The sequence below is a fragment of the Pagrus pagrus genome (genome assembly GCF_965226575.1).
Source record: "Pagrus pagrus genome assembly, chromosome: 18".
NCBI lineage: Eukaryota > Metazoa > Chordata > Actinopteri > Spariformes > Sparidae > Pagrus > Pagrus pagrus.
This window is the reverse complement of record NC_140202.1, coordinates 11,758,023-11,778,594: the sequence shown is the minus strand read 5'-3', so window position 1 is coordinate 11,778,594 and position 20,572 is coordinate 11,758,023. Positions and strand designations below refer to the sequence as shown.

General features: G+C 42.8%; 1 protein-coding gene across 3 annotated transcripts; it reads right to left on the bottom strand.

Annotated features, from left to right (window-relative positions):
* Positions 1-18,727, bottom strand: ccdc9b (coiled-coil domain containing 9B). Of its 3 annotated transcripts, none has more exons than XM_084380879.1 (14): positions 18,460-18,727; positions 14,939-15,046; positions 14,697-14,801; positions 14,378-14,536; positions 12,747-12,890; positions 10,395-10,451; positions 7,720-7,898; positions 5,872-5,921; positions 5,710-5,760; positions 5,176-5,272; positions 4,441-4,474; positions 3,767-4,343; positions 3,606-3,688; positions 1-3,273 (listed from the first exon to the last, which is right to left on the bottom strand). In XM_084380879.1, the coding sequence occupies exons 1-14, from the start codon at positions 18,469-18,471 to the stop codon at positions 3,247-3,249; spliced, it is 1,683 nt and encodes a 560-aa protein (XP_084237005.1). In that variant the 5' UTR covers positions 18,472-18,727; the 3' UTR covers positions 1-3,246. The 3 variants fall into 3 exon arrangements, with proteins under 3 accessions (XP_084237005.1, XP_084237006.1, XP_084237007.1); XM_084380880.1 differs by having other exon boundaries at positions 14,378-14,533; positions 18,460-18,726; XM_084380881.1 differs by lacking the exon at positions 18,460-18,727 and adding an exon at positions 17,892-18,437.
* Between the last annotated feature and the right edge of the window lie 1,845 nt (positions 18,728-20,572).

Below are 20,572 nucleotides of genomic sequence, written 5' to 3'. Positions count from 1 at the left end.
TTTCAGAGTTTGAAATACAGAAAAACTTTATTGAAGTTCTGCACGCCTCCTTCCAAACTGTTCTACAGTAGATGAAGCTATGTTGCACACAGATTTAAATTAGCATGAGCAATCTGAACAGTAAAAAGCTGGGATCACACATTGACACACACTCATACACAGGCACTCTCGCTCATTTTCCTTCCTTATGAGTGCACATGGAGGACAGCAGTGGATGCTCGGGTGGAGCAGGATGATCAAAACCACCTCTTCAATTTGACATTTAATGCAGAGATCTAATAACTAAATGAACAAGTGCTAAACAAGGACACATGTACAACTGCTCTATGGTTATAGGTCCTAGATTTTCATTTTTACTAAATTGAATCCCACAGGGAATTTTTTTATATTTCAGAGGTAATCTGTACGACCTGCTTTTCAAACAGATGTTTCCTTTACCATCCGTTCAAATTCAATACATCATATAGAATAAGGCCTCTATTCAAAAACAGCACATTCGCTTTCTCGATGGTCTGACTGGCCTCAAAGCTTGTGACTCACTTCATGGTTTTCCCAGTGTGCTTCTACTAGATTCCTGACGATTTGTGTTTTATGTAACCACAGTTGAAGCTGACAGGGCTCTGCAGCTCAGAGCATGTCCACTTTGTTCTCTACTAAAGGTTACATAACTGTTTACTACAGTATACTGTAACGTTGACGAAAGCCAAAGACTTCTTTGAGGACAAAGTTCTTTTAAGGCCTCTCTTATTATAGTTGCCACTTGATACCAAAAATAAAATTACAGACAGTCAAATAAATAAAAACAAATTCATACATGTCACAGAGGAAAAAACAGCTACTATAATACACGTAGACATTGTTTTGAAACTGTTTTAGATTAGTTCTAGTTAACATTCTGTTGTCCCAATGGAGAGGCAAATAAATAAAATCGATGCTGCTGCTGCACTGTCAGTACAGTACGTTTGGCACTACTGTATGTTCTGATACAAAGCAGGACATAAAGGTACACCTTCAGTATTTGAAGAAGCCAATACGCAAGGCACAACAACTGGCTTAATTCTTAATGACGTTTTTCAAAAATATCAGCTGTCTTTCGTGATTATAAAAGAGAACAATTACAGCTGAATCCCAGTGTTTTGACTGTGGACTGAAGGGTGAGCCCTCACGGACCTGGATGGTTTATTATCAACATCTCGAGTCTGTTGGTCCCGCAGGGGCCAGAAGACTCAACAGAGAAAGAGGTTGGAGACTGTTATGTACCAGGACTCTATAACGCGATTTGTTTAAAAACAGCATGGGAAACTATTAAAGAAAGCAATGTTTTAGTTCCCAAATTAACTTTTGATTAGTTGTATTTTTTATTTCATGTCTGTTCTGACTATTGTTTAAATTAAATTAATATTTGTTAAAGTTACAGATATCAATTTGATATCAATTGCTTATAAACATATTTTAATAAATAATGTGGAAGACCAGATTATTAGGATTCAGCTGTAAAACTGTGCCAACACAATAACAATATGTCAAAGGGCAAGGCTGAGTTCTACAGTGACACTGATTGCTTGCTAGTAATGTCGATTTTGCTATTAGCTGAATGTTAGCTTTACATTAAAGGGGCACTCCAGCAATTTAGATCTTTACTTCCATAAAGCTGAAAAAGATGAGTCTGCAATTCTGTTGCAGTCGCCACGATATTCTGACTTTTAGTCCCTAAACTCCAAAAAAAATGGACACTTAATTTCCCATAATCAAACATCACACCCCCAGCCTGTAACATGGGCTTGCTGTCATAATGTTGTGATTTCCAAATTGAGACAACCTGGATGATATTGTCAGTACCCGATCCGTTCCACCTGCCCGATCTGTTCTGCACAAATGTTTAAAATCATTGTAAATTTAATAGTAAATTATTATGTAATAAGTAATTTACTGAAATTATATATTTTTAAAAACCCTTTTGGGCTGTACCAATGAAATTAAACACCAGCAGGAAGTGAGAGAGACAGAGGTGCCTTCATAACATCCAGATTGAAAATGAGTCAGAAAAAGTAAAGTAGGCAAGTATAGAATACAGAAAAAAGATACGAAGGGAAATATTCAATGTCTAAATCATAAATAGAGAACTTTATAACACAATTTTAAGCAATTTCATAACGCAAAATAGCTGCAACATGTATTTGTTAAATACACTGAATTAACGGTATTGACTGACACAGAATTAAACTTAAAATATTACTAATAATTTTTTATCAAAGGAATACATTTGCTGCCAAAGTTGTATTAACTTTTCCTGCTTATAGGCTAACTGTAAAATAATTGTGAACAGGAACATTTGCGTCTTAAACCAACAGGACCAATTTGTGCAAGTGCAGTACGGATCGGGCAGCCGCTACGGATCGGGTACTGACAGACATCACTATGACATCATCAGGGTGTCGGACTTGATACAGCTCCTCCAGTTTTAACAAGCTGAGTGGCACCAACCATGACGACTAACTGAGCTTGGTGTGCAAAATCAGTGGAGTGCCCCTTTAAATGACCTTAATAATAAAAACACTTACCACACGTGGTAATACTGACTTAACGAGCTGAGTGGCCAATAAGACAGGAAGTCTCAAATGTGCCCTTTAATAATGTATTGATTTCTGATTCGTACAAGGCCATTGACTGATGCTGGAAGCGGTTAATAAATAATATCTACTCACACAGTTTTGAGAGTAGAAACACAGACTCTACTGTAGGTCTGTTACTACTCTATCATCATATAATACAGACTGTATTTCATTTATTGAAAACACCTCTAAGGCAGAATCAGGCACTAGATAATTTGACTGTGGCCGAAGTCCATTTTCAAGGGGCTACTAAGTGTAACTGATTAGCTAGCCTCCTGATATGTACCTTGACATTTTCATACAAATGTAAACATTCAATGATATTGCACTCAAGTCGCATACTAACGTAATTAATAATTTGTCAGTACACATGCTTTTATACTCATAAAGTGCTTGGATGTAAAAAATATTTGAGCAGGGAAAAAACGGTCACCATTCCTACTTCAAATTTTAGAGATTTAAAAGCTTCCACAGGTTGGGACACGCCGCAGCGAAATGAAACCATGGTTCTGCGTGTAAGCCATACACAGGGTACCTCAGATGAGCGACCTGAAGCGAAATGATGCAAATACGAAGAGGCGAGGCTCTGCGTTTCTGTGATTTGGTTTCAGTATTTACATGGCGAAAATGACAATCAAACAATCTTCCCATGCTCTCTCGCCTGCAAAAAAAAGAAAAAACAGAGAGAAAAGTATTAATTACAACTCATATCTTTTCCTAAGTTCACTTTTCTATATAAAAGATGTCAGCAGGCACAAACTATCTCTCTCATGAGACTATTATCTCTCTCATAGACTCATGAGACACTCCAAAATGCCTCACAGCTGGTGAATACACTTAAACCAAAATGGGATATTACACAGCTGCAGTGCAGATTTACTGCCTGTCTCTCTCTTCATCCATTTAACTCATCATCCATTTGCACTTCCCCTCCGTCAGTCCATTTACACATCTATCGATTCTCCCATCCCTCCCCCGGTCTCTCGCACTGACCTTGTCGCTGCTGGTGGAGTGTGTCGGGTGTGTTTCTCCTGACTCCAGGCTCAGGACAGACAGACCAGAGTCTATCAGTTCCTCTTTGGAAGAAAACCAACATTAGCTTATTTATATACCATGTAGTCAGAAATGGTCATGGCGTTGAAGCTATCGCTTACCTGTGTTTGTGTTGCTGATGTTGCACTTGGCAAGCTCTACAGGCTGGACAGAGCTCTCCTGTAAAGAGGCACAGGCTTTTTCAGGGGAGGGGGAGCTGGGAGCTGTGGGGAAGGTGCTGTCTTTTCTAGTACATTCAGTTTCAGATGCCTGCTGCTGGGCGACAGGAGGAGCAGACGGACCGCCTCCCTGATCCTGAGGACCAGGACTGCCATCATCCTGCTTGGCACTTTCAAGAGGCTGCTGTGGCCCTTTGTTTTTTTTAGGTGAGGAAGCTTTTAAAGAGCTCGGGCTCGAGTCCCGAGAGCCTGTCGTTTGCCTTGTGTGAGCCCCCTGGACGAGCTCCTCCGAGAAGCGTACCTTCTTCTCCGAACTCTTTGGGGACGATACCTCCGCCTTCAGCTGAGTAGGGGAATCCTCTCTCAGTGCATCAGCTGACGCAGGAGCAGTGGATCCACTCAATGAGTCTGGGCTGGGCGACAGCTTCATTTTTGAGTCCTGGTCTTTCAGATCTTCTACGTCAAGTTCTGTGAGGGCGTCGAGTTCCTCCAAGAATTCCTCAAATGTTGTGTCAGAAGTCTAGAGGATGAGACGAGAACAAATCGGGTGTTTTTGTTTCTTTAGTAACATTCATCACTCAATCCATATTTAGACTCAAACAGGTTTGATATCTCACCTGTAGGCTCTCTCCTTCTTCATTCGCCTGCCATCTAAAAAATAAAGGGACTTTTATCAAAGGCTGTTCTGTAACAATGTAGACACACTAAGTAAGCGTTGAGTAAGAGAAAGTACCGGGTGAGAGAGGCGGAGATAGAAAGCTTAGCACTAGCTAGCTTTGGTCTCAGCCGTTGTAGTCTCACTCGCTCACACTATTTTAGTATCTTTTGCCAGCTGGTACGGCAGCATGGTTACAACAATCTGTCAGGACAAACCTGAATGCTGTTTTGCACTGTCCTCTGACCCTCACATACTTCAATCAGAGAGAAAATCATCTGGCACATTACACTTTCACACTGAGAGGCTATACCGCCTCACTTCCAGGTCTGTGGCCTCGTGGCTTTTTGAGATTATGAGCAATGCTTGTGTAACAGCCTGAAAGCCTCGTCACCACCCAGCACAGTAGTAGCTTGTTTCACAACAGAGTGAGGCTTGGGGAGAAAAAAAAAAAAGAGACGTGAATGAGGCCTTCTGGGTTATTTAGTTAGCTGCCGCAACTTCCAAATCAAGCCTCATGAAAGCCAGGGGAATTTGTACATTAGGGCACAGTGCAGGAAAACAACGTCATTTCCCACATCCACTGTACATATGTCATTAGTCACAGGCTGTGGTGAGAAACATCTACATAGCTGAATCCACTTTAACATCAGGCTGTACGTGGCACTGATGGAGATGATGTTTAGCTGTTACTGACCTCCTCGCTCTCCCAGTCAGACGATCTATGCCTTTTGCTTTACTGCTCATCACTTGCACGTTCTTAGCTCCTTTGTCTTTGCCTCGCTTCTCATGACCTTGGACAGAAGAATAGCGAAAGTTTAGGCACAATGAAACTTTTTTTTAAGAGAAGCCAGACAACAGGACGTCTTTGTTTCCTCGCTGTGTGGGCTTGAAGGTCTGGTGTGAAGGATTAAAGATAAGATAGATAAGATGTACCTTTATTGATCCGCCACAGGATAAATTCAATTTGGCACAGGAGCACAAGGGCAAACAATGACTAAAAGTATCAACGCAAGGGAGGGAATGTACTTCCCATAAAAATAAAATAAAATACAAATATGCTAGAATAGAATAGAAATGCTACAGTAGATGGATCTGTGTGCATATACCTGTGCAATGTTCATGTAAATGTGCAATGTGCAAATATGTCCTGCGATAAACATACAATGTATACACTCATAAAGATTGTTTGTATATGTGCATTATCTGTCATTAACTATAAGTGGGATACCTCTTGAATCTCCAGCTATCCTGGATTGTCCTCTTCTAGCATTTCGTCCACCTGGAAAAAACAAAGGGATTAAATATTGAGGGGGGAAACTTTTGATCATATTTTGATGTGAAAGGTCTTATTTCTCCCACAGTCTTGGTTTGGACTGTGTGAACATCTCACCTCGGCTGGAAGGCCCCCAGTCTCTATCAGGGATGGATTTGTCTGAAAACCTGAAAGCAGAGCTACAGTTTAGGCAGAAACACAAACCAAGTCTTGGCCAGGTGACATAACAGCCCATCTCCACTCCCATTAACAGACATTAACTGACATTCAAGTGTCATACTTGTGCATTTATTATGGGCCTAAAATTTGACATTTTGGAGAATCAGTGAGAGGTTGCGTTTCACATCCAGTGAGGCCATCTAAATTGTTGAATCAGAAACACATTTCCTTTTCTATTCTTACCCGAGGGCCTTGTTAAAGCCTCACCAAATAAGGCAAGGCATTTCATCTCTCATCCCAAGCTAAAAATAGCCGCTCCTCCCCTGTCTCTTTACATTTTGATGCTCCCTTAAACAGCACATTAATTTACTCTGCAGCTTGGTCACTCTTTGTACTCAAGCGTGGTTTGTTTGAAATCTAACAAACACTCAGAATGAACAGGGAAGCTGTGATCTAACCGAGTTTTCAGAATGCCAGACTACACACAGTTTCAGTGAAATACCGACACACACTGTTCATAGTGATTGAATTTCCCTGAAACATAATTAAATGTGATGTAACAATTTAGCAACATCCTGTGACTTGATGAAATTTTGTCTTGTGATCATGTGGCAGGACATGTAGTTCAGAAACCTTATCGAATGGATTCTTCCACTGAATGAGAAAGAAACAGGGTGTTCTTAGAGGTTAGTTTGTTCTTTATCCACATCATCATCCACACCACATCTTTTAATAAATCTTAGTTAAAAAAAAAAAGGAGAGAAGCAAAAAAAGTGATGCTTGAAACTTTTACACCAAAATTATGCAGATTTTAAATGCGGGCAAACCAGCTATAAACAGGCGATTGCCTCGTTTCACATTTCCAGTGGACAAGTTTCCCACTCTTTTTCTTTCTTGCTCAGTCATCACAATCGCGCAGAGAAATACAGGGAACAGAAGAAAACAACAGTCATACACCTCATTAGACTGCCTCGAGAAGACATTAAACCTCTTTTAAAATGTTTAAATCAACATTCTGAAGTAGATGGAAGTTGCTAAGGAGTGAGACATCTTGCTTCTTTTGCATCTCTGGTGAGAGTTGCACATGCACAGTACCGATCAGGCAGCAGTTTTCAGTTACTTTTTAAAATATCTTTAACTACGTTCTACTTTTTTTAACTCCACGCCAACTAAACCTTAACACGTCAATAGCATAGCAAGAGGCGAAAATGAGCTTGTCTATGGGAGTGTTTTCATCACAGCAGATCAGAGCTAGAGCCGATAAACACACGCGACTACTTCAGAGTCATTTGACACACGATTCCTATTAAAGACAAAAGCCATTGGGTGCCAGAGTGAAAGGGGTACAATGATTACAGCATCAGTTTAGGAAATATGCTTTCTTGCCGAGAGACAGATGAGAAGATTGATACCACTCTCATGCCTGTCTGTTAAATGTGAAGCTACAGCCAGAATACAGTTAGTTTATCTTAGCATAGAGACTGGAAGCAGGACAACAGCTAGCTTGGATCTGTCTGACAAAAATCTGTCTACCTGCACCTACTATTTAAACGCGTTCAGTGTAATTTTTGCCACTAGGAGTTTCTCAATCAAAAGAATGATGAAAAAGACATAGTTTGATTGTTGTTGAAGTTGTGAAGTAGCGTGGAATCATGGGAGTTGTTGTCTTCATCTTTTAACAATTACCGTTGCGGATGAAATTCAATCTGACGTGACTCAGGCAGAAATGTTCACAAACAAAACGAAGTTATACGTTTAATTCATGACAGAAGTGCGTGAGAAAGCCTGAGTGCAAGGAAGTCTTACATATTCTCAGTTTTGTCCATGTCCCACGCCCGTCTCCACTGGCCCTTGGCATTTTTGTGGCGCGCCACTCTCTCGCGGTCGATCTGCTCACGCTCTTTCTTCCACCGCACATACTCCTCCTGCTCCTCTTTCGATGTGGGGATGTTGAGGTCCGTGCTGGCCTGCGGGCTCTCAGGCTCCTGGGCAGAGGGGAACGGTTTGGTGTATTTCAAAGCATAAAAACAAGCTCTTAATGTAGATTTATATCTGTCCACTTCAGTAACAAAGCACTTGCATCGAAACGTGACTGAATTAAACACCAGCATGGCACAGTGTCACACTTTATTACATCTGAAGCATCACTCTACACAGTAATCGGAGCAGCGAAGGGAACAAGCTCAACAATAGCCACGCATTAAGCATGGGTGGTCATAAACAAGAGTGGCTTCTCATCTCTAAACACATAATGAAACAGGAACAGGGCAATATACAGATCAGAGGGGTTCACAAGAAAGAGGACAAACAAGGAGTCTTCTGGTATTTTCATATATTAGGGAAAATGCCAAACACTGCCTCACTGTAAATACTAACATGGCCTCTGGTTGTTGATTCAATCCAGTCAGCTACCATTTGTGCTTCTTGTTTGGCTGTCATGAAGACAATCAAATTCTTTGAGACAATATTCCAGGAAAACTGCAGTGGACAACAAATGCAATTAGGTCCACTTCCTCCATCCCCCTCATAACCTGCTTATTGATTACTGTGATGAGAGCAGGAAGTAATGCTCGGTAATCGCAACACTAAACTGAGATGTGATGCAGGCTATTTAACACATCAAAGGGGACAGCGGCTGGGTAGAGGATGTGTGCTCTAGTTACAAAGCGCTGGGGCGAACCGGGACAACAAACACTGCTATGGTCAAAGGGAAATCATGAGAAAAAGATCAGCAATCTCAGAGAGAAATGATTATCAGTGCCTGAGTTTTAGGCAGCAGGAGGGAGATGATGTTGCTGTCTGGAGAAAAATAAAAATTGAGTGAGATTTCTGAGTAAAAGTGGAAAGAAAACCTACACGCTGCTCTGCACATTATGTCAGCCAGAGAGAAAAACAGCACAGTGCCGGTAAGAAACCATGATGTGTGATGTTTTTCGCCTCAGGTGTGGACCAATCACAGCCAAGTAAACATGTTGCCTTCCTGTGTACAGTTATTGGAGAACATGGCATCTGTGCTCATCCCTCTGTTTTCCATCTCCTCTCCCCTCCCTCTCCTCTGGCCCCCCGGCGGACGTCGGGGGCCACAAGGGAGGACGCTTCTCGCATGTTCCAACAGGCCGTGTGCTGCTGCTGCCACCCCTGCCACCCTGCTAATTAGCACTTTTCAATTTCTCGCCTGCGTGAGGCCTCACAGGGAGGTTGTCAGGTGGGGTGGACGAGTCTAGCCAGTGCTGAGATACAGCTGGACTAGATAGATTAAAGATTGGTAGCTGGTGAATAAGAATGATCACGCTCTTATTCTGGAGGGCTGGACTGCTTCTCCTCCAAAGCTGCACTTGTTTAGGCCTGAAAATGCCAGAGGAGGTTTATTTGTTAACCAAAACAGCTAACAAAGCCAAGGGCTGTCTGACCTCCCCCCTCTTTACACAGGAATCCTCAGCCTCAAAAAAACTAACTCAGCATGGTATTTCCTTGAGCACTCGCTCAGCTCGGACTGCGAAGCGGGGAAAGTACAGAGAGGCATGAACAGCATCACTTGTCATGTGGCGTGTTCAGCAGGCCTTTGAAGCCCATCCTCCTTGCCTCCCCAGTTAGCCTGTTTATCGCACGCCTCATCTATGAGACAGCTCTGAGCTACTCCAGCAACGTTTACACGTGAGCCAGCGGGAGGCAGATGGGGACAGGCACTAGAGGAGGGGGGATGCGCATGGCAACGTGTGGTGCCTGTCTGCATGTGAGTGTTTGTGATCAGGGTAGAGGCCATATTTGCATTTCTCTGTGTAGTGGCGCCGTCATATGGAAAGCTCGTACCTCACATTTGTTTTCATTTCAGTGACTCATGTGATTGCATGCTTGAGATAAAACCCTCTCTGTGGTTTTCTCAGATCCCAAAAAAGGCTTGTTTTAGGGATAGTGACAATAAGCATGTTAACACGATCAGGGTGTCTGCTGGGAATCACTTGATTTAATGCTTTTAAGACTTTTTCAAGATCATTTTTGACTAAATTTAAGACTTTTTTGGACCAATCATTTTCTTGGCAAGTATAAAAGTATGTAGTCTACATGTGGTCAGACGCAGTGGAAGGTTTAATGTAGCTATTGGCTGCTAATCTACATTTTGCCAACAGGTAAGTGTTTTAGAGTCAGCAGTAGGTTTAAAGATTTGTAACATCGTAAATCTGGAATTTCACACGACGAGATGAGAAAGGCATTAGAAAGTGCAACCGAAAATGACGACAAAACACAGTGAAGAAATTACATAAAATATTTGGTGTCTTTCTTTCTGTTCAGGCGTCGTATGTAAATGTGACCGGCACAGAATTGGACATATCTGACACTGTCGTTATTTTCAGGTCCCTGGCCGATTGGTCGGTGCATCTCTACAGTATATTTATTTACTTTTATTCAAGTTTAAGACTTTTTAAGGACCTGTAGACACCCTGTGTGTTATGTGTATTTATGTAGATGTATGGTTGTTGTACCTGGCATTGCTCTGAAAGCCTGTGATGCTCCTCAGTGTGCTTCTGTTTAACCTCATCCTGTCAGAGATGAGAGAAGGGAAATGAAAGGGAAGATGAGCACAACAACGATAAGGGTGAGACAGCAACTTGTTGCCAGCCAATTAAACACGCTTGTAAAGAGTCACATTACGGCTGCCATTAACAGTAAAAGCAAATCAAGCGAGAGCACTGAGACACTGAGATTAAGAAGCCTACACTGCCCCCAAGTGGACTCATGGTGCTACAGTGTAATTTGTCATATTGGGTTTTAATCTTCAGTCTGCAATGAGGTCATCAGAGGAGCTCTCTGAAGGTGGTTGAACTTCAGTGGTTTGGAAAATGAAACTTGTCTTAATGAAGGTATAGAACTGTGTGAATTTTGGTTGTAGTGTCTCAGTAGTCTGACTGAGAAGATGTGCTCCGGTGAGCACAGTGGATGAGCCATGTTGCCATTAACAGCAACACTCACACAAACAGCCAAGGGGGTGGGGGGCGATAAATGGTGGACAGAGTGGTTTAGAGCACCTAGAGACAATGACACCCACATACACACTCCTCTCCTACACACCCGAATGCAGTCTGGCTTATAGGCAAACACAAAAGACCCCTGACTACCTCGTTTCTTTTCTTCTTTCTCCTCTCACTCCTTCTTCCTCTCCCTCTCTGACCCCTTTCCTGGCACCTCGCCAGGTCCGTCTCTTTGGCAGCATAATGAGCCTTTTCAGAGTGAGAAGGCAGTCGAATGTTAATTAGATCAAATCGGCCCTTTCAGGGTGGTGGGAATGGGGAAACAATCGTGCCAGAGGAGTGCGGGCCACTTAAGGTTCCAGAGAGGAGAAATGGAGGCTGGAAACAGATGGTAGGCTGCCAGGAGTATCTCCCCCGTGTCTCCTGCTGTTTTTTTTCCCCTCACTCCCTCCACCTACATTTCCTTTCTCCTGTCCCTCTCTCTCCCCCTTTCATGAGTGTGAACTGACAGTCTCGTCATGGGTTACTTCCAGGCATTACAATCTGCCTGGGATGCTGCCAAAAGACCACACCCCTCTCACAGAGTTGTTATTTATTTCCCTGGTTTCCAACACACAGACACTCATTAGAAAATATCTCAGAGGCAGAGCAATGTGCAGGTTATCGTGGATCTTATTCAGTACAAATATTTTTCTTACACTTGCCAGATAGATCCATGACACTTTTTGCTCCCTTCAACACCCTGTTGCAGCGCTTTCCCCGCCGCTCTCGTCAACAACGTTAAATGATACTGGTTATGTAAACAGCGACCACACAGAAACCAGGTCTCTGGGATTCACAGATGACTGGTGCACTGGAGCGCTGGCTACCGTTCAAGTGCTGATTCAGTGCACATGATAAATAAAGGGGAGCAGAACCGGCAGACCAGAAATAAAAGCAAGAGGACAGCATGTTCAGCCCGCAGATTTAGTGCACATTTACTCAGATCAGCCAATCAGAGGCAGACGTATAATAAATATACAGTACATATTTAGGAAGAGGCTCCATTGGTTTTGTGTCCAGGGACCCCTCCTACAAAGAGGCTGTGTCTGTGTTTACAGTGGTGAAGATCAGCTGTCTGTGCAGTGCATCGGCTTATTGATTGAGCCGCTCGTGTGTGTGGAGTGCGTTGATGTATGTGTGTGTGTCAGACTGAGGCAGAGCAGCTGTTTCAGAGTTTCTGCATACCCATGGGGCCTAAGGTCAGTGACAGTGTGGCATTTCACAGCCCAGCCAGGGGTACTGTATGTGCACATGTGTCTCTGCCTATCTGTGTTAAACACGAGATCTGAAACCCGCAGTATAGAGTAGAGCTAGTGATGTTAAACATAGCATCTCTGATCTCATGCTATCGATGATAACAAGCTCTTTTGTTTGGGACGAAAGCTATTAAAGCATCTATCTGAGCACCTGAGGGATTTTTTTTTTGGCTAGAAATACAACAAAAGCTCCGCAGAGGGGGGGAATTTAAAAATCAGACCCGAGTGGGATCACACACAGAAAAAAAAACTAATCCATGTCTTTTCAGGATTCTTGATTTGATTTCTACGAAGCATCTACACCCAACCAATAGCTCTATTAGCAGTCGCCTTTGTTAATCCCACACCAGTCAGTCACAGCAGCAGTCCACCTCCTGTCCACAAGCCATTGTGCTCCATCACTGGATGGGTGTGTCCAGCCAACATGTCTGACATCTATGTAAAACGGGTTGGTGCAGCATGAAGAGACTGAACAAAGGGGTGGGCGGGAGTGTGAGAGTGGAAGCAGACTGGAGGGTGCGTGCTGAAGCGTATGATCACTGGAGTGTCCAGAGTGTCTGATTCACACCTGTGCTGCTGTGTCTCTCTTGGTCATGTGAGGTGGCTGCTTCCCCCTCCCCGCTGACTCTGCCACGCGTTTCGCCTGTCCATCATCTGTAGGGCTCTTGACGTCCGACCTCTTCTCTGGCTTCTCGCTCACCACCCTCTTACCCTGGAGAGACAGTTACACATATTAGAGTTTCATAACTGTGGCGATGTGCAGTGTAATATAAGAGTCCTTTATCGTGTCCAAATTGTGCACAAGAATAATTACCTTGAGGGTACAATTACTAATTTGTAATACACAATAACAGTAATTTATGAGAACAAATCAAAACATGTACCCCTGCCACCTGCTGGCCAGAGGATTCTCTGGACAGAGAGATGATTTTGATAACTCAAATTGATGCTTTTATCCAGCAGCTTTCTGATTGAACAAGATTACATATTGTGCCTCACACAGCTGCACATTTCAAGCCATGCTAGCAGTGTGCCTGTCGGACTGTCAGACTGACAGACCTCAAAGCAGGTTAGGCGTCTGTCTAATACTGCAGCTTTCTAACGAATCTAATCTATATACTTAGAGTGTAATTGACTAAATATAATAATAAAATGCTAAATATGCCAGTTTCCTGCTCAACCAGGTTGGATGCATTGCCATGACTGAATGTAACCTAATGATCTCAAGACTTTCCAGCAAATTCATATTTCATTTGATTAGTCAAAAACTTTGGTTTAAGACCAAATATCTGCTCAACAATTGACAATCCCAACAGCCTCAAGTGAACTTGCAATGTTAATTGCTAAGTAGCTAATGTTAACACGCAAACACAAACAAATGTTAAACATTTCTAAACAGCAGTATTTTAGCATTGTTATAATGAGCATGTTAGCATGTTAATGTTAGCATTTAGCTACCTCTCACAACCTGGTTGAGCAGGAAACTGGCATATTTAGAATATTATTATTATTATATTTAGTCAATTACAAGATAAGTATATACATTAGATTAATTTGAAAGTTGCAGTATTAGACAGATGCCTAACCTGCTTCGAGTACTGGCCCAATTCAAGAACTGAAGACATTTTATATTTAGTACTTAATATTAATATTAATAATAATAATAAGGCTGAGTATCGACCTTTGGTACTTTTATGGTACCGACCAAGTTGCCTCGATGCGATCGTGTATCAACAAATGTCTTTTCGATTAGATTTCCCTACAGCAGGAGTTAATCTCATCAGCGTCAGTGAGCCAATAAGAATGCAGCAAGCTTGTTGTGCCAAGATCTAGTAGTCACCAGGATTGGCAGTCTCGAGGCATGTAGTAAAAACACTAAGTTATGCCCAGAGACAGGGCTCACCAAGTATATGTGTAGTGTAAACTTTTGTTAGAACGCAGTTCATAAACTTGGTAACATTGTTCAGGGGCCAGTATCGAAGTCAAGGTATCAGTATCAAAAATTCTGAATTGCTCTAAACATCAACAGTACTTTTCAGGAAAAATTAAGGCAAGCATATACGTAAAGTAATCTCAACTGTAAAAACGATGACTCAGGCAAAGTAATTGTGGCAAGCAGAACATTCCCTCAAAGATATGTGATTGATTTATTTTTTACTTTGTCACTTTGAGTACAAATTGACATTGCAGTATATTTACCCTTTTGCCAGCCATGGTGACCATTAGCTGCTTCCTGTGGCCTCGGCCAGCACCCTGCGGAGGGCTTTCTTCCCCCCTGTCGGGCCCAGCCTCCGGCTGTCCTTTCCCAGCTGGTGACCCACCGCTAAATGGCTTCGTCACCACCACACGATTATCCTGCTAACCGAACAGAACATATTATAAAATATTCAGTATTACGTTTGGAGCATCTTTACCTCAGAAACTAATTGTGTCGTCATCAACAATGCTCTGCTGTGAGGCATTACATAGTCTTTGATGATTACAGTTTAAGTCTGTCACCTCATATTGTAAAACTCACACTGGTTGACTTGCTGATTGTGATGGTAAGATCATCAGCTTTGCCCTTCCGGCTCTGCAGTGCCATTCCTTCCTCTTCCGCCCTTTTCCTGTCCTCCTCGACCTCCTAAATACAACTCAATGAAGAGCACAAACTAATCAGGAAGCCTGAAAGAGCTGCAGGCTTTCATAGGAAAGAAACATGCCCCAGACATGCGTTTCTCCAGCTGATAATGACCAGTGAAAGTTTGGACTTGTCCTTACCTTGTACCTCTTCATGAGTGCTTCATTCTTCCTGCGGAGAGCCTCGATCTTCTTGTCCAGCTCCAGGTCCCTCTCATGATCCCTCTTGGGCATCACGTCACTGGGGGTCTGGGAAGAGAATCATCATATCATTGATACAATAAAAAGTACCCTAACATTTCAATATAGAAACTACAACAAAGAGAGAACTGACCGATCGCTAATGGATCGAAAGTCGAATTGAACTTTTCTCCACAAAATGTGAAGTCCTCACCACTCTGTGTGCTGCAATTACGCACAACACTAACACACCCTCACACCCACCACAGATGGAGCATTCATTATGAAGCTCAGTTACACAGAGAGAATGTGTATGCAGAGCATCCAAAACGTCCCAACACGGTCAGCAGGGCATGCCTCCTCACACGACAAGAGGCCTCATACCAAAAAATCTCCATCTGCTCTCAAGTAACGTCAACTAGATGTGTGTTAACACTTCCTTTTAAGAAACTCTCTCTCTAAATCGCTGTAACAACTGCAAACATGTGCCAGATTGCTGCTAGGTTGGAAGCAACGTGCACAATTATTCAAAAGAGGCCAAATTAGGATATTACAGATTGATAACGAGGAGGCATCAACCATGTCCAACACAGATATCTCATTTCCTTTAGCCTGCAGTAACTTAATGTTCCCTCTCCAGTCTTGTCTGCGCAGTCTTTCTTTGGTGCGGTGGGGTATGGGTGGGTATAGTGTGGTTCACCGTGCAGCACGAGAGTTAGGAGAGTATGACACCCTCATTAAAGTGCAATATCACGAGAGGTTCAGGTCAGGTTCGAGACATGCCATGATGCCATGAAAGAAGCTGAATGAAATCCACTTTATTTTATAGCCTGTTTTAAAGGAACAGTATGACATTTTGGAAGCAAACATATTCACTTTCCTGCCAAGAGTTAGATGAGAGGACGGATATCAATCTCATGTCTGTAGGTAAATATGAAGCTACAGCTTGCAGACAATTAACTTAAATTAGTTACCAGGAAGCACAAATATTTCAACATTTTCTAAGTGGTTTTTATATGGATTTAACAAAAATGTCTATTTGTGAACTTGAATGATTCAAGATGCATTTATTTTTATCATTTTACAACAGGGTTGTATAATGAAATAAAGACTGTATTACCTATATGCTATTCACAAAAAGAGGAATTATATAGATGGATTAATAATTAATAAGGCTTAAAAATACACTTTTTTATACCGGAGTACGGATGATAAGTTAAAGAGTCTCACAGCCTGAGGAAAGAAGCTGCTCTGTAGTCTGGTGGTACGGTAGCAGATACTTCTGTATCTTTTGCCGAGGGCAGCGGGGTGATGAGGCTGTGGCTAGGGTGGGTTTTGTCTTTAAGACACCCCTTTTTGTTTCACATTTGTTCACCTGCTTCACCTCAGCTCAACTCATGTAGACAGCAGTGTGTGGCCGTGCCTCCTTTTTCGAAAATCAACAATCAGCTCCTTGGTTTTGTTGACTTTGATGTTATTGATTTCCTCCCGATATGAACTCTCATTGTTATTTGTAATTGTGATGGTGTCTGTCGCCTGCAAACTTCACAATAGAGTTCTCTCTATGTGGGGGAGTGCAGTCATGGGTGTACAGTGGGAACAGGAGGGGCTAAGCACACAGCCCTGGAGGACTCCGGTGCTGGGCACTAAAGTGCAGGACGTCTGACCGCCAATCTGAACTGTCTGGGATCTGTCTGAAGTGCTATTAGATAGATTTTGAACAGCTATGTAGAGATCCAGGCTGGCTGTTTTCCGAGTTTTCAGTATTTGTGCTCAACTAACCAACTGCTGACACATCAAAGTGGTATTGACCATCTCATTTAACTCCTGGCAAGAAAGCTAATATGCATATCTCCAAAAATGTTGAACTATTTCTTTAAATTGGTGCACCAGTGTAAATGAAATGCCAGCATGACAGTCACAAGGCAGCTCCTGCCTTATATCAAATGTAATATATTGTTTCAAGGACACTCCAGGCAATGATACTAGTAGAGAAAAAAAACATTTCTACTCTCAAGGAAACTGCTCACTTGTTGTCTGCTTGTGGTTTAAGCTTGAAGAAGTTTTTAGAGTAATTATTCTTGGGGATCTATGATTTAAAATGATGGGATAGATAAATACGTGCCAAAGCTTTGAAAGGAAGGGATCAGAATTAGGAGTTTGTGGCTGTTTAGAGGCATCTGATGTGTTCGTATTGCTTGCCAGCACCTGAGGGAACACATCTTCATATCGTCTCAAAGATTTCATTCAGCACACAAACAACAGTACTCTGATGAAACTCAATGAACGACAATCATTGTCGAAAAAGGAGCTCTCAGCTCAATCAGCTTAAGTGTTTCCAATTTTGCATCAATGCTGGCATCATCCGTTGTTTTTCACAGCCGTGGCGAGGTGACAACTACGCCGTCAAATAGAAAAGTTGCCTCTGCAGCTTGTTGAAACTGCAAAAAACATCATTCATTTTGAAGTGTGCCCTTCTCCACGCTGTATAAATTATTCGGAGGGGTCAAACTTTCCTGATAGATACAGGAAGTGGACATGCCAACGTGAGTCAGGCATCCCCCACCGTTGCCCCAGTGACGACAAAAGAGTCAAGGCTGCTTACATGTGATGTTGCTAGCACAGAATGATGACTCACGGCTCGCGAGCGCACAAAGACCATCACATTGGGACTGCAAGGAATTCTTTCGTGCTTTTTCCATTTACGCCACTGTCACGCCTGCAAAGACTGGCTGCCGCTGAGATGTTGTTAAACAGTTTGAGTTCGACAACAGCACTCAAATCTCTTTATCAGAGACATAAATGTAAGGTGTCAGCACAGACTCTTGGTTAAATAACAAAAACTGCACATCCTGAAGGTAGTTGAGTCAAACCTGCAAAGACAACCTGAGCATGAGAAAAAGTTATAACTCACTCAGAGAGGCAGCAGGCTGGAAAGTGGCTACCTCACAGCTTCTAGTTGTCAGGGTATCCAAACACAACAGACCATGAGGACATACCACCAGGAATAGGCGCAAGGGAGAGAGACACGCTGCCGACTCCGGATCTTAGCAAGGCCGAATGGCGGAGTTTGAAGTGAACGACGGCCTCCTCAGACCAAAGTGGGGGAACACAGTACCCCTCTGGGTTCAGCCCAGCCAGCTCTGTGACTGTGCCGCAGCAGGGCTAACATGCACACATAGCACACACAAAACACAGAGACGTTGTGGGTCTGCCAGCGGACGGCACCCATGCCCGGACAGGCAGGCAGAGAGGAGGAGGGGGCCCTGCAGATAGAGAGCTGCCAAGGCTTCCTCCCCACCCAGCGTTCCTGCCACCTACAGGAGCTTCAGCAGGGGAGAGAAAGATCCAGAGGCACAACTGAAACGCTGCATGTAGCCAGAGCTAAATCTGCGACAGAGCAGAGGAGGAAGAGGGGGGAACCTAATAGCAGAGAGAGAGCGCTGAGGAGTGTGGGATGAGAGGAGAGAGAAGGCACTCACGGGTCTTTCCATGTCAGCGGTGAGAGCTGGGCTGGGTCCAGGCGCGAGGCAGCCGAGGCGGCAGAGAGGGTTGCCTGGAGTCGACGATCATGCCTCGATTACAATGAGCCAAGTTGGGCAGGCAGCCAAGACGTCTAACAAATGCACAGAGCTCCCCTGTTAACGGATTTCACAGCACCCATCCGCTTGTCCTCTCCCTCTCTCTCTCTCTCTCCCCCTCTCTCTCTCTCTCCAACCCTCCCACCCTCCTGCACATATGCTCTCTCACTCCCTCTCGCCCTCTCTGAAGCACTTGCTCTTTCCCCTCCTCGCTTGTCCTCTGCTCAAAGCATGCTGGTTAAAATCCCGTCACCCTCCCCAAATACACACACTCTGTGAATTTTGAAGTAAATTAGCGCTATTACTTAATTGACACTGGATTTTTTATGCTTGGCAGCCACAGCTAATCTATATGATTACTTTTTTTTTTTTTTTAGCATATTAAAATGCTGGACTGGCATTATGATAATAGCATTTTAATGTCCACTATCCATCCGTTTATTAAATTTCTCGTTCTTTTCTAAAGCCACGGGCTTACAGGTATATAGTGCTGATAGTCTGTGTCAAATGAAGGTTATTGCCTACCATATGGTTAATATACAGAAAAAAAATGCTTTTGTCCAGTTTTTGATGTAGAAATTCAATAACCGGTATGTAGCGTGTGTTTACTGTGTGGGTGTTTTCAAATGTCTTTTATGTTATATACTTGTCTTTCGACCATATGAGACAGGAGAAAACTAATTAATCTAAAAAATAAAATAAAAATCATACATTTTTACAAAGCTTTCCGAATCCCTCCTATTCGTGTCACTGGTTAAATGATATAAATCCAGACATTATAAATGAGATGCGTGTGTTGTTTGTTCTCACAACAGCTGCGTTGCCTACAAGCTCCAGACTACATGTTTAGAGTACTAAAGAAGCTTCCTAAAGAGTGAAGGGGGGTGGGGGGGGTCGCATGCCAAATCTCCCACAATTCTTCATGCATGGCTGTGCTGTCTTTGCAAAAGCCAAGTCTGAGAGCTAATGACATGCAGCACACAGGCAGCCTGGCGGACAAATGCCACAGGCCGCTCAAGGAGAGCAGCAGAGGTGAAGTCAGTCACTTGAGACTCAGAGTCAGTGCTCTGCAATTTCCAGAGCATTATAGAAACAAACACATCTTTGAGAGTTGCCAGTCTGAGCTACATTTTTAGCCACACGAGCCCACATAGCTTACATTCTACATGGATCAATCCTGCTAATGAGCCAAAGCTCTTTACGAAACATTTCAGCCCACAAGCATTTGAGTTATTTTAGAATTAATATAAGAAATGTCTTAGAAAAATGTGTGTTTGATGTCGAGTCAACCCCTGAAATATTAATGCCTGCAAATAATTGTGCTTATGATCTGCAGTTGCAGCTGAATCGTGATGGGACGATATAAAAGTTTCATCGCAGATCGTGATAAAAACAGTCAGAATTAGTTGATCACTGTGAATTTCCTTTATCGGGATAATCGTACATCAGTCGTACGTCTACAAAGCGATGATGTGAAAAAGCTGTCTAGCTTGCTAACCTACAGTCAGATAATGTTTTTTCTGAATCATTTTGAATCGACACAGGCTGGAGCCCACTTCTTTTCAGGCACTCCAGAATCTTACACCTGTCACAAAGGCTGAATCGCACACACAGAAAGAAATCAACTGGATGTGTTGAAATACTAATTATTCCAAACTAAAGAACAACAGGTAGATGAGGTGTCCTGCCCACCATTTAATGTCCTTTATCTATGATTTATAATTACCTCATTAAAGATTGTCTAATTGTTTTCACTATAGACCTTTTTCACAGCAGCCATATTGACATGAAATAGAGGGTAACACAGGTTTCATTAGTGGCAATAAATGGGGGTTCCATTCCATTTAGTGTAGCGGAGACTTTCTAGTGAGCCAACATGCACAATAGCAGCACCTTGACTCTGTTTGACCTGAATGGAACACAATCTTAATTAGTGTCATTGGTAACACCTGTGTTTACTCTGCTGTTTAATGTCAAAATGGCTGCTGTGAAAAAGGTCTATCACTAAAAAAAG

Bases quoted from the DNA above. Each gene is read 5' to 3' on its own strand.
- ccdc9b (XM_084380879.1), bottom strand. The intron at 14,537-14,696 runs GTGAGTTTTACA...CTGTTCGGTTAG, and splicing joins CAATCAGCAAGTCAACCAGT to CAGGATAATCGTGTGGTGGT. The intron at 10,452-12,746 runs GTGTGAATCAGA...CATCTCTGACAG, and splicing joins AGAGAGACACAGCAGCACAG to GATGAGGTTAAACAGAAGCA.